Source organism: Bombina bombina, chromosome 4 (assembly GCF_027579735.1).
Source record: "Bombina bombina isolate aBomBom1 chromosome 4, aBomBom1.pri, whole genome shotgun sequence".
Taxonomy (NCBI): Eukaryota; Metazoa; Chordata; class Amphibia; order Anura; family Bombinatoridae; genus Bombina; species Bombina bombina.
Window position 1 is genome coordinate 513,892,840 of NC_069502.1, and position 13,649 is coordinate 513,906,488.

A 13,649-nucleotide genomic window follows, 5' to 3' on the forward strand; every position below is an offset into this window, starting at 1 on the left:
CAATTAATTTTTCATTTTCAATTTTGGCTAATTTGATTACTTTTTTGCATGCTTTGTTACATTCCTTATAAATATGGAATGTTGAGTCTGTACTATTTTCTTTGAATAATTTAAATGGCCTACATTTTTTCCTAATTTCTCTTAACACATTTTTATTTAGCCACATTGGCTTTGATTTTTTATTTTTATAACCATATGGTATTTGTTGATATGTATATTTATTTAACAAAGTTTTAAATATTATCCATTTATCCTCTGCATTTCTATTAGATAATTCATTGTCCCAATTGATATTATTTAATGATTTCCTTAAATCGTTGAATTTTGCGTTCTTAAAATTAAGTCTTAGTTAAACCATTAAGACACTGCATATGAAAAGAGATTTCAAATGTGACCATGTTATGATCTCTGTTACCCAAATGTTCTTTGACTTCTATATTTGATATTATATCTGTATTGTTTGATAGCACTTAATCCAGTATCCAGTAAAGTATAAAATCTGCTTTTTCTCCTTTTTATTTTAAAAAACTGTTTGCTTGTGTGTAATTTTACTTGTAATAACTTTTTATTAATAATGCATTGTGCATAATATTTTTGGCATAATAAATAATTCATTTATTAAGCTTTGGCCTTTGTCTAATATTGGAACCACGTAACTAAAAGAGACTGGTGGTAGTAAAACTGTATATTATAGGTTATTTTCTGATAAATTGTATTCCGAGAGTTAATGTGTAAGGATTTTCCCTTTAATAAATCATAAGTGGTGGCAGCTTGGAGCTATATGGTTTTAGTTTAGTGTGGGTGGCATTAAAGGTGAGTGTTGGGCATTTCTTTTACGTCTAGTACAGACTAGAGAGTGTTGTTAACCCTTGCACCCACTGAACTAAGTCACAAGTCTGCCTGGCGTGGCTAGATTGGGACTGAGTAGTGACAGTAGAGAGGGTCTGATAACCCTTTTTGTGCCAAACAAGTGACTGGCGCAGGGGTTGGTTAACCCTTGTCGCCACTAATAGTTATATTAAAATACTTTTTACCTCTGTGATTACCTTGTATCTAAGCATCTTCTGACAGCCCCCTTATCACATGACTTTGTATTTATTATCTATTGAGTTGCAGTTAGTACTGTGTTGTGCTAAATATTTAACTTCTTGGGTGTGATCACAATGTTATCTATATGGCTCACATGAACTATCAGTCTCCTGTTGTGAAAAGGAAATACAAAAGCATGTGATTAAGAGGCTGTCTATAGAGCCTTTGAAACAGGCAGAAATTTAGAGGTTTAAATGTTATAAAGTATATTAATCTAACAATGTTGGTTGCACAAAGCTGGGGGATTGGTAGTAAAGGTGTTCTATCTTTTTAAACAATAACAATTTTTGTGTAGACTGTCCCTTTAATTGCAAATAAATGTACTTTATACTAGCATTATGACAGTGACTAACCTTGTTGTCTGCAGACTGTAGGCCCAATTGGCTCCTCCGATTAAGGAAAATGGTGGATGGGGTTTGGCTATTGAAAAATAATTGCAGTAAAAAAGATGTTACTTTGAGAAAACATTAAGACTTGGCTGATATGTTATTCTTTATTAGCACAACATAAATGTCTTGCAATTACAAGGTGTTTACTGTCCTTGTGGGCAGCAGATATAGGACTGTTAATTTAATGACCTTTAAGGGCTTCTGGTGCTAGCAGGGGGGTATGTATAGTGCATGTAATACACATATGTTTATCTTGGTAGTTGTAATGTGTTTTGTTTTTAATTGTATTGTAGTTGGCAGTGTGTAAAGCAGTTGTGTGCCACAACGGGGTCTGAATGTGTAAAAATAGGAAATACTTTCTAATAATAATGGGTAGATTAAAAATCAGAAAGCAAAACAACATTTAGTACTTGAGGCCAAGGAAATTGTAAGTAAAATATATATGAAGGAAGTCAGAAGCCACAAGAAAAGAAAATAATGAAAATTGTGCATTTGAAAAAGGCCGTACTGAAAAGAGCTGTCAGTATTGTACACTTTTAAGGATTAATACTTGTTGATTAGCTTGTGTAAGGAGCGGGAATCCCATAATATGGCTGCTTCATTTGCATATGCTGCTTTGACTTTCTGTCTTGTTTTTAGTATATGAATAATTCATTTTATTAGGGTGGATTTTTGGTGTCCTCTTTCTTGTACTATAACAGATCGCCCTGCAAAGTTACATGCACAGAAGGACAGATTCATAATGACCAACACAGGAAATTAACAGCTCGTTAATAATGCATAGTATATTGGAGATAAGCAGCATACTGTATATTGTAAGTGTATGAATTTTTATTTGATATTACTTTAAATCAATTTTTATGTAATTAAAGACAAATAACCAGCCTATTAACAGTAATGTTTCTTTCTTTACCTAAATTTAATATATTAACAATGGTCAACAGATAAAGCTTGATTTTACATCAGACTTAATTATTTCCAGTGATCCATACAGAGATAATCATTAAATAAAGAAAATAAAATGCTTTTTTTAATGCAGAACCCTCGTTGGCTGGATGTCCCCTTTTTTAAAGGTGGTATAGTCTATGCTTAAACTATTTATAATTTCATTTTACATTTTCCAGGGTTGATGAATGTCACGTCATCTATATGTTTTTCAAGTCACTAGTTCCTTGAATGAAATTAGCTCAGCCTAAGTGTTTCTTTTACATTTTGCTTTTTTAAATAATCTTTCAAATTTGACAGATTACATTTGCACCTACAAATATTCACCCCATTCCTCAAGTCTCATTGCCATAATAAAATAAATTCTGTCTTTCAGTATGTATTTCGCTCAATGTGTGAAATTAAATTCCAAAAAATAATTCTTTAATGAACATTCCTTTTTTTTTCTTTTTTTTTGCGCTTTGAAGCTAAGGAAAGGTTGTCCAAGGATGCAGAGGCTCAACTAGAATTCTTGAAAGCTGTGATATTGGTATACGTAGGGAAGGCTGGTAATACTTGATTATGCTTAATCCTCCCCTGTAGCTATTGTGTATGAGACCCTCAGGGCAGATGCCTTTTCTCAACCTTCATATTCTTCACAGGGGTAAACCTGTTACCAATATCTAAAGCAGCCAATAAAATTCCTATTAGCATTTTTTTTGCCTCCAAAACTGAAGGTGTTCTTGCACATTACAAGCTTCGTACATTTTATGTGTAGGACAGATCTGCCAGAGAGGTGAAAACATTCTATAAATGTGGGTTCTTATGTGTAATTATATTTTTGTCTGTCTATCCATCTCTATTAGTTCACTAGATTGTTCAGTGGAAACACTATAAATCTGAAGTAAATACAGTGTTTTTTATCTTTTTCATCTCTCAACATTGAAAATAATTTTATATATTTATTTTTTATATAGTTTGGCATGCAGCCAGGGGCATATTAAGGCCTAAGCCAACAAGGCCTCTGCCTAGGGCAGCAAATTTGGGGGGGCCGCACTTTTAGTCCATTGCCCGAGCTGCTGCACTAGTGTAGTGTACTGTGTACTTTAAAAATATAAAATTTACTTGGTCCGGCTTGCCACCGATGTCACATGACGTCCACCAATAGTGGCCCTCCTGTAGTCTGCACATGTGATCTCCAAGGCCAGAGGCGGCAATTGGGTTTGGCGGAAGAGGCGAAGCCGGCATTAGTAAAGAAGTCCAGTTCTAGCTCGCACACAATGATGCAGAAGCTGGGAGAAGTGTGGAGCCTCCCTTTGATCCTGGGCACTGGATCCTGGGGTGCGGATGTTTATGGGAGGACCGGTGTAGCTGATACAGGAGACGAGCGTGAGTACGTGCACAGGGCAGCTGAGTGGTTTCGGAGCGCTTACCTTGGCTTGTTGTGTGAAGCCGGCATTAGAAGCAGACTAAGTTTATCATTAGGGAACATCCTTCATACATGCCAGGCGCCAGGCAACAGTCAGTGGTATTGCTGCTTATATTAAAATTATTTTGTTCAATGATGACCCACATGAGCTCTCAAATACAATCTGCTTTTCTACCAAATTGGACTTCAGAGCTCAGGTGGATTATCATTGAACAAAATTATTTTAATATAAGCAGCAATACCACTGACTGTTGCCTGGCGCCTGGCATGTATGGAGGATGTTCCCTAATTATAAACTTTTAACACATCCACATGGTAGCTATAACTGCTTTATATCACTTAGAAACAAATAAAGAATACAGTGTGTGTCTTTAACAAATAATACTATAAAATACTGAAATATAACTCTGCAAGTTCCTTTCTTTATAAATAAATTATGCATGTATTTTCAAAGTGGAATATACTTGCAAATAGCTGATGTTCTGCCCAAGAGAACAAGCAATGAATGACTGGTTTACAAGTGCTTTATTTTCAAATTATATAGCTTTTAATATATTTAGACACGTTTGAACCATGTTACCATTATTTAATTCTGAAACTCTAAAGACTAAGCTAAAGATACAATTGTAAATGTTTTCAGGGAGTACCTAATAATATAAAATTATCCTAAAGATATAGCTAAACTACCCCTTACTTAAGGTTAATCCTGAACCTTAAGAAATTAAAAATTGTATACAGAAAAAAAGGTATTCAGGCACTCCCCCTTTTTTTTTCTTGTATACAAGAGAGTAGCTAATGTCAGGCATGGTCCTGGGCAATGTATCTTTTTTTTTTTTCCACTACTGCACTACATCATCTCAAATTGCCTTTACAGCTTTAAAGGACCAGTAAATACAGTAGATTTGCAAAATCAACAAAATCCCTGGCTGGTGAACATTTAATTTGGAAATGCAGCAGAACAAAAAGTAAAATTACTCATTGACCAAAACATTTTTTGGCCAAAAATGTTGGGGGGGGGGGGCAGCAGGATTTTGAGTCTGTGTTTTTCAGATTGGGCTGAGTACCGCAGCGGGGGAGATGTTTCTTGGAGCGCTGTTCTCTGGTCATTGTATGTTTGAGGATTTTGAGTCCCTAGGTCAGCATAAAACTAAATATGCCACTGCATGCAGCTAGATATTGTTGTCTAGTAGGCACCATGTTTGGTTTGGTGAAAAAATAAGCAGTGGTTGCTCAAACATTTTGATATATTTTGATCATGCTCAGTAGATGCAAACATCTGAAAAAATAGGTGAAGACATGCTCATTAGCTATCCCAGATATTGCTCTGTATATGGTGCCTAGATCGCAGTGAGTTATTATACGTCAGGCTATACATATACTCTTCACAAACTCACACAAACCACTACTTACCACACTAAAACACTACACACACACTTTACAAACATACCACACAAACACTACATGCACTACATAAATACAATACACATCACACACACACTACACAAATGCACATATGGGGCCAGATTATGAGTTGAATGCAAAGTATCGCTTACGCTAAAGCGATATTTGAGCTCAACTGAGTAATACCAGCGCACACTTAAGTGTGCTGGTATTACAAGTTGACAGCAATGTGAACGCGAGGAAACTCAGATTGGACAAAGGTAATCAGTGAAGTCCCCCAGGGATCAGCACTGGGCCCTGTTCTTTTTAATATTTTTATAAATGACTTGGAGCAAGGATTAAATAGCGACATCTCTATTTTTGCAGATGATACTAAGTAAGGTCCTTAGGTCAGAGCATGAAGAACTTTCATTGCAAAGAGACCTGCAAAAATTAGAAGTATGGGCGGGTAAATGGAAAATGAGATTTAATATGGGAAAATGCAAGGTTCTACATTTTGGAAGTAAAAATAAGCAGGCAACGTATTATTTACATGGGACAAGACTTAGCCAAACAGAGGAGGAAAGGGATTTGGGAGTAGTAATAGATAACAAGCTAAAGATGGGTGCACAATGCAGGGCAGCGGCTTCAAATGCTAATAAGATACTAGCATGTATTAAGAGGCATTGATTCAAGGGAGGAAAGCATAATTCTGTCACTATATAAAGCCCTGGTAAGACCTCACCTTGAGTATGGAGTGCAGTCCTGGGGACCAATTGAAAAAAAAAGATATTGCAGAACTAGAAAAAGTACAGAGAAGGGCCACAAAGCTAATAAGGGGATTGGCGAATTTAACCTATGAGGAGAGGCTAGCCGACCTGGGTCTGTTTTCTTTAGAAAAGAGGCGCTTGAGAGGTGACATGATTACTTTACATAAATATATTCAAGGCCCATATACAGAGATGGCAGAAGCTCTGTTTATTCCAATAAAATTGTTTGTGACAAGTTGTCACAATTTAAGGTTGGAGGAACGGAAACGTTTTTTCACTGTAAGAGCAATAAAATTGTGGAACTCATTACCAAAGGAGGTAGTGAATGCCAATACCCTAGATACATTTAAAAATTGTTTGGATGCATTTCTGTCTATAAACAAAATTCATAGATATGGCAATTGGGTTTGGCGGAAGAGGCGAAGCCGGCATTAGTAAAGAAGTCCAGTTCTAGCTCGCACACAATGATGCAGAATCTGGGAGAAGTGTGGAGCCTCTCTTTGATCCTGGGCACTGGATCCTGGGGTGCGGATGTTTATGGGAGGACCGGTGTCGCTGATACAAGAGACGAGCGCGAGTATGTGCACAGGGCAGCTGAGTGGTTTCGGAGCGCTTACCTTGGCTTGTTGTGTGAAGCCGGCATTAGAAGCAGACTAAGTTTATCATTAGGGACCATCCTCCATACATGTCAGGCGCCAGGCAACAGTCAGTGGTATTGCTGCTTATATTAAAATTATTTTGTTCAATGATGACCCACCTGAGCTCTCAAATACAATCTGCTTTTCTACCAAATTGGACTTCAGAGCTCAGGTGGGTTATCATTGAATAAAATGATTTTAATATAAGCAGCAATACCACTGACTGTTGCCTGGCGCCTGGCATGTATGGAGGATGTTCCCTAATTATAAACTTTTAACACATCCACATGGTAGCTATAACTGCTTTATATCACTTAAAAACAAATAAAGAATACAGTGTGTGTCTTTAACAAATAATACTATAAAATACTGAAATATAACTCTGCAAGTTCCTTTCTTTATAAATAAATTATGCATGTATTTTCAAAGTGGAATATACTTGCAAATAGCTGATGTTCTGCCCAAGAGAACAAGCAATGACTGGTTTACAAGTGCTTTATTTTCAAATTATATAGCTTTTAATATATTTAGACACGTTTGAACCATGTTACCATTATTTAATTCTGAAACTCTAAAGACTAAGCTAAAGATACAATTGTAATTTTTTTCAGAGAGTACCTAATAATACAAAATTACCCTAAAGATATAGCTAAACTACCCCTTACTTAAGGTTAATCCCGAACCTTAAGAAATTAAAAATTGTATACGGAAAAAAAGGTATTCAGGCACTCCCCCTTTTTTTCTTGTATACAAGAGAGTAGCTAATGTCAGGCATGGTACTGGGCAATGTATCTTTTTTTTTTCCACTACTGCACTACATCATCTCAAATTGCCTTTACAGCTTTAAAGGACCAGTAAATACAGTAGATTTGCAAAATCAACAAAATCCCATTTAAAAATTGTTTGGATGCATTTCTGTCTATAAACAAAATTCATAGATATGATTGCTAGTATTAAGTGGATCACCTTTTAGTGGGATTATTTAAGCTTAACTGGAGCTTGTAAGTATTTTAGATTTGTATAGGTTGAGCTTGATGGACTTCGGTCTTATTTCAACCTCATCTACTATGTTACTATGTTATGTATATATCATGATACGTGAGAACAGTCCAACAAAAAGTGTAAAACCATAAAAAATCCCTATTTGTATTAAAATTTTAATTAGCAAGGTTGTAAACAATAGTGTTTGTGTGCAGGGTGTTTTGGAAGTGTTGCACACAATGTGTTAAAGGGGCGGTCTACTCCAGAATTTTTATTGTTTCAAAAGATAGATAATCCCTTTATTACCCATTCCCCAGTATTGCAAAACCAACACGGTTATATTAATATACTTTTTACCTCTGTGATTACCTTGTATCTAAGCCTCTGCAGAATGCTTCCGTATTTCAGTTCTTTTGTCAGACTTGCATTTTAGCCAATCAGTGCTGGTTCATAAATAACTCCACAGGAGTGAGCACAATGTTATCTATATGGCACACATGGACTAGCACTTTCTAGCAGTGAAAAACTGTCTAAATTCACTGAGATAAAAGGTGACCTTCAAGAGCTTAGAAATTAGCATATGAGCCTACCTAGGTTTAGCTTTTAACAAAGAATACCAGGAGGACAAAACTAATTTGATGATAAAAGTAAATTGGAAAGTTGATGAAAATGGCATGCTGTATCAGAATCATGAAAGTTTAATTTTTATTAGACTGTCTTTTTAAGGATGCCAATAATTTTTCCTCTTACCAAACAATATTTTTAACTTGTTTGGAGTAAGTGTGTTTTTTCACCCCATGTGTATGTGTAGAGAAAGAGAGAGTTTTTGTTATAAAAAAACCAACAAAACTATTGTACGTATGATCAGTGAGATGCAGGTGCATAACAAAATAGCCTTATTTGTTACATTTTATTTATTAATTAAAATGCTTGATTAGCCATCATTATTTTCCCTTAGTGATTAGTTGTGCCACCTTCAGATCATAGTGTTTTATTTTAATTTATTTCTTTTATTTTCAAAGCATTTGGGACAGCTGCCAGTTTACTCAATAAGAAGGGTTAATCTTTTAAGGTGAAAGCTTATTTTAGAAGAGCTATATAGATTCATCGTGAGATAAGTTATTTTTGTTGAACATTTATGTAAAGCAGCAGCATGGTTTTCTCTGTATACAAGCTACTATGTTTAGTTAAATGGACATTAAATACACATTTTTTCTTTCATGATTCAGATAGAACATACAATTTTAAACAACTTTCCAATTTACTTCTATTATGAAATCTTCTTTGTTTTCTTGCTAGCGTGCTAATATGAGAATTACACAAATTTGTTAATAGAAGTCAACTGGAGACTTTTTAAAAATTATTTTCTCTGACTCATGAAAGAACAAATTTGTGTTTCATGTCCCTTTAATTCAATGGGTACATTGCATTATTTCTAAGGATAATGTTGTAAACTTCAGATGCTAAAATCTATGCAAGATGGTTTCCTCCCTCTCCTTAGTAATTGCAACTTTTTATACTCCACCAGTAAATATGACACCACAAGAGTGTGACAAAAGAAAGGTTTATACTTGTCAAGAAAATCAGTTTATCAATTATAGTATTGTAGAATTAAAGGGAGATTCCAGCCAAAATTGGAAACCACATGGCTGCATTTCGGGATTCAACAGAAGCAATTTTGTAATATACATGCATTTGCAAAATCGCTTCTAATAAAAGCTATAGCTGTTTCAAAAGTGTATTTAAGTATGCACCGTGCACCAGCATTTTAAACACAGCACTTGCTCAGAGAGCCTAAGGTGCTTGTACCATCTGATAATGACTCAATTTGTTAATTGCTGACATGATACAAGCCCCACTGATTATCTGAGCAGCTGCATTATTTAAAATGTGGGTGCACTGAGAATATCTATGCTTCACATGCACGTGCAGAGAAAAATGTTAACACTAAAACAGTGATAACTTTTACTAGAAGCATTTTTGTCAATACATGTATATTGTAAATACAGTATGTTTCTATTCAAAGATGTAATAAATATATGTGCATTTAAATTTTGACTGGGATGTCTCTGTAAGGCTTCATAAATATGTATCTTGCTTATTGTTCATCGTAAGCCATTGCTTTCAATTCAAACTAAAACTAGCAAACAAAAGTGACAGATAGGTATCCGATGCTTATTGTGGGGTGGACACAATTCCACATGCACCAGTTGTGAATATTAAAGTGTTTATTAGAGGCAGGAAAACAAACTATTTTTCAAGAAACAAAAGACTAACACATTCCTTAATATCTCCTTTTAGGTAGGACAATAAAAAAGCTTTAATGGAACGTGAAACCTAAGAACTTTCTTTCATGATTCAGATACAATGTAATTGTATTTCTATTATCAAGCTGCCTTTGTTCTCTAGGTAAGCTCAGGAGTGTGCAAGTTAAAACAAAAATAGATGTTAACGAATCTCATTATTGATTAGTTTGTCAGTTGCACGGCACCGGCTGCTTCACTCCAGTGTACTCCTGCATATGGTATTGTGCAAAAAATTGTGTTAATTCATTTTTTTCTTTCCGATTAATCGGATAGAAATAAAAAGGGGGAAAAAATAATAAATAGCATTTTTTGCACAATACCATGTGCAGGAGTACACTGGAGTGAAGCAGCAGGTGCCGTGCAACTGACCAACTAATCGCAGACCAACTCCTTAATCATGAGATTCGTTGACAACTATTTTTATGATCAATCTTGCTGATTTGATGTTGCAGCCCTAGACAATGCTATACATTTGCTAGAACACTTGATGGCAGCAGTGTTTGCAGCTACCTAGGTATGCTCTTTAATAAAGAAAACCACGAGAAAGAAGAACATTTGACAACAGAAGTAAAATGGAAACTTTTTTTAAAATTGTATGTACTGAATCATGAGAGAGAGAGAAAAAAAATACTTTCATATAATTTGAGTTAATAAAAAATAGTTATTTGTTCTTGTTTCATATTTATGTTCTGTTGTCTTTTGTACTAAAGCAATGCCATATATTTGGAGCAGCTATTTTATTTATGTTCTATATATTTTGAGAAGTAGTGTTGTAAGGTTGTTGTAGTACAAGGTCATCCAGACAAAATGGAAACTTTCTTCAGCCCTTAATCCCAGTGGAAGATTTGCCCTATATTCAAAAATGTTACATGTAGAATTAGAAAGCCTTGTTCTTTTATAACATCTAAAACCCAGCAGCCCATAAAATGCCCAACATCTTGTGTTCAAGCAATCTAGATTGACCCTTTGCATTCTGGTTTTCATTGCTTGTTGTCCTTACCATTTTTATGCTTATTGATGTAAAATGTTATGTACTAACATGTTTTGTATAAGCTGTGCAGCCCTCATTAATTAGATGTTCAGTATATAAATATTGTTATAAAGCAAATACCTAAATGTGTTAAAAAGGCATCTCTCGTTTTGCATTGTTAACCCACTGAGCCTGTTTTTGACAGTGTTTCATAGTCAAGTGGCCAAATGTGTTCGTTGTAGACCTTGTTATTGACAAAAGTGAATAGAGGTTTTTCAAAACACATTTTCTGAAAGCCGCCTTTCCATCATTACTATAGCAACGTCTTTCTATTTTGGAGAATATACTAAGGATGTTGATTTAAATTCATTGCCCCTTTGTGTTAAACATTTGGACACATTGTACAAAATCTAAATGTAAAAATCAGATTTTCTTAATATGTTTAAAATACATTGTAACTGTATTCCACACATACAGATGTGAATATTCTAAACTGTAAGGCAGAAGTTATACAAGTAAACTAATCTGTAATCTATCAACATTTACTACAGGGCAGAGAACTCTTGTTCCTCTGTGTCTCATATCTACACTCTCTCTCTCTTCACTCTATTCCTTATTTTCTCTCTTCAGACTCTCTCCCCCTTCTCTCTCTTCTACCTTGCTACCTCCTTTTTCTCTTCACTCTCCTCTCACCACTTCTTTCGCACCCCTCTCTGCTACATCCTCTCATTTCTCTTCTCATTATATCTTCTCACTCTTCATCTCTTTATCCTCTCCTGTCTTTAGTTTAGTTTACTCCTTTTCTCTCTCCACTCTCCTCCTCTCTCTCTCTTTGTTAGGTAGCCAAAGATTAAAGTGGCTGTAAACTCAAAATGAAATGTTCATGATTGAGAGAGAGCATGCAATTTTAAACAACTTACTAATTTGTTATTATTATAAAATGTTCTTTTTTCTTTTGGTATCCTTTGTTGAAAACTAAAGTAAGTTGGCACCTAGGACCTCAGGGCTGTATGGCAGCAGTATTTGCAACTATGCATAACATTGCTATACACATTGTTGCAAACTCTGCTGCCAGAGAACTAAAGCCACGTGCACGCACCTTAGTTCACTTAAGATTACTCTTTAACAAAGGATACATAGAGAGCTAAGCAAAGTTGATTATAGAAGTAAATTGAAAAGTTGCTCAAAATGTCACACAAAATCTTTAAGAAGTATATATTTAATACTGACAGAGTAATAAATCCCAACCTGTTTTGATTTCTAACACATTAATCTGCTACAAAAATGTATATTTAACACACATTATTTGAATTCCACTAATATAATGAGATAAAAGGCAATTGTTTGTTTGTACTTTTCCTAATCCGTTTTTTATGATACAGAAACATAATACATAAAGACATACACTTAATAATAATGTAAGGCTTGTGTGTTAATTGAACATAGTTTATGCACGTTACTGCGTTACACTGTACATTGTCTATATGTATAAGCACATCATCCATAGATTATCCCCCTTTTCTTATTTCGTTCCTCTCACAGATACTTATACTGTGATATTCTGTTTGCTGGGTCACTCTTGTTTGTTCAAACACCCTGTTAGAGAAGAATTGTGCTAATAGTATAGTATAGTTTAACACTTTTCATTGTTAGCCCAGTATTAAAGGCTTCATGAGAAAATGTCCCTAACCTTAGGTACAGAGAGTTGCAGCACAGCTCTGTGCCTCTGGATTCTGACAACAGGAGGAAGTATGTTTAAAATTCCCATTTATAACCCCAGTATTCTAAAGAATAACTTGTCTTGCATGCATTTTCTAAAACATTGTTGTCCTGTATAGGTCTCTGAAAGGATTATAAAGGTTCTTGTTGATAGGTTTTAATGTTGCTATAGACTGTGACAGAGGTAAAGTAAAAATTGCAATTTTCATGACTCGGAGCCTGTAATTTTAAACACCATCAAATGTATTTATATCATCAAATTTTCTTAATTATCTTGGTATCCTTTGTTAAAAAAAAAAGCATATTTTGGTAGACTCAGGAGCAGCAGTGCACAACTGGCAGCTAGCAGCTGATTGTTGGCTGCACCTAATGTGTTGTTAGCTCCCAGTAGTGCATTGCTGCTCCTTCAAGAAAGGATACTAAAATAGTGAAGCAAATTTGATAGTAGAAGTAAATTGGAAAGTTGTTTAATTGTACATTCCATCTGAATCACAACAGAAACATTTTGTTTTTCATGTCCTTTTGAATGAAAGTCATAGCATAAAAGTCATATGAAAAAAACATCTAAGAGTTCTCCTCCTTTATAAAGTAAAAGTTGTTTAAATGGAAGACAATGGAGAATTCATTACATTCTGTGTCATATTTGAAAATACCCATGCTATATGTATAAATGACATGTAAAGATTTATCTATTAAATTGATTTTATTTTGTGTTTTTAATGCATAGATTCTCCTGCTGAAGTAACTGTTGCAAATGGAAGTACCACTAATACAACGTCATTAAATGATGACTTAGATATATTTGGCCCAATGATCTCCAATCCTCTTCCTTCTTCTACTGCACCTCCACCACAGGTAATGAACTTATAGCCAAGGCTAGTCGTCTTACTAGATCCAGATTTGTAAGCAATTGTAGAGAATGATTAAGAAATTAGGCTGTGTTCCTATATTTAAACAGACCGTAGAATACTTTAAGATTGTAATAGAGCTTGTTTAAGTATTCAAAGTAAAACAGAGGCCACATTGAAACAGATTTGTTTTTATGGGACTGATA

The 13,649-nt window shown here is 34.8% G+C and overlaps 1 protein-coding gene across 2 annotated transcripts in view; it reads left to right on the top strand.

Moving 5' to 3' along the window:
- Nucleotides 1–13,649, top strand: part of SMAP1 (small ArfGAP 1) — a 1,140,917-nt gene that overhangs the window by 955,840 nt on the left and 171,428 nt on the right. For both annotated transcript variants that reach the window (XM_053710427.1, XM_053710429.1), the window contains one exon: nucleotides 13,323–13,450. In XM_053710427.1, coding sequence (XP_053566402.1) covers nucleotides 13,323–13,450 — 128 coding nt within the window. The remainder of the gene's footprint in view (nucleotides 1–13,322; nucleotides 13,451–13,649) is intronic.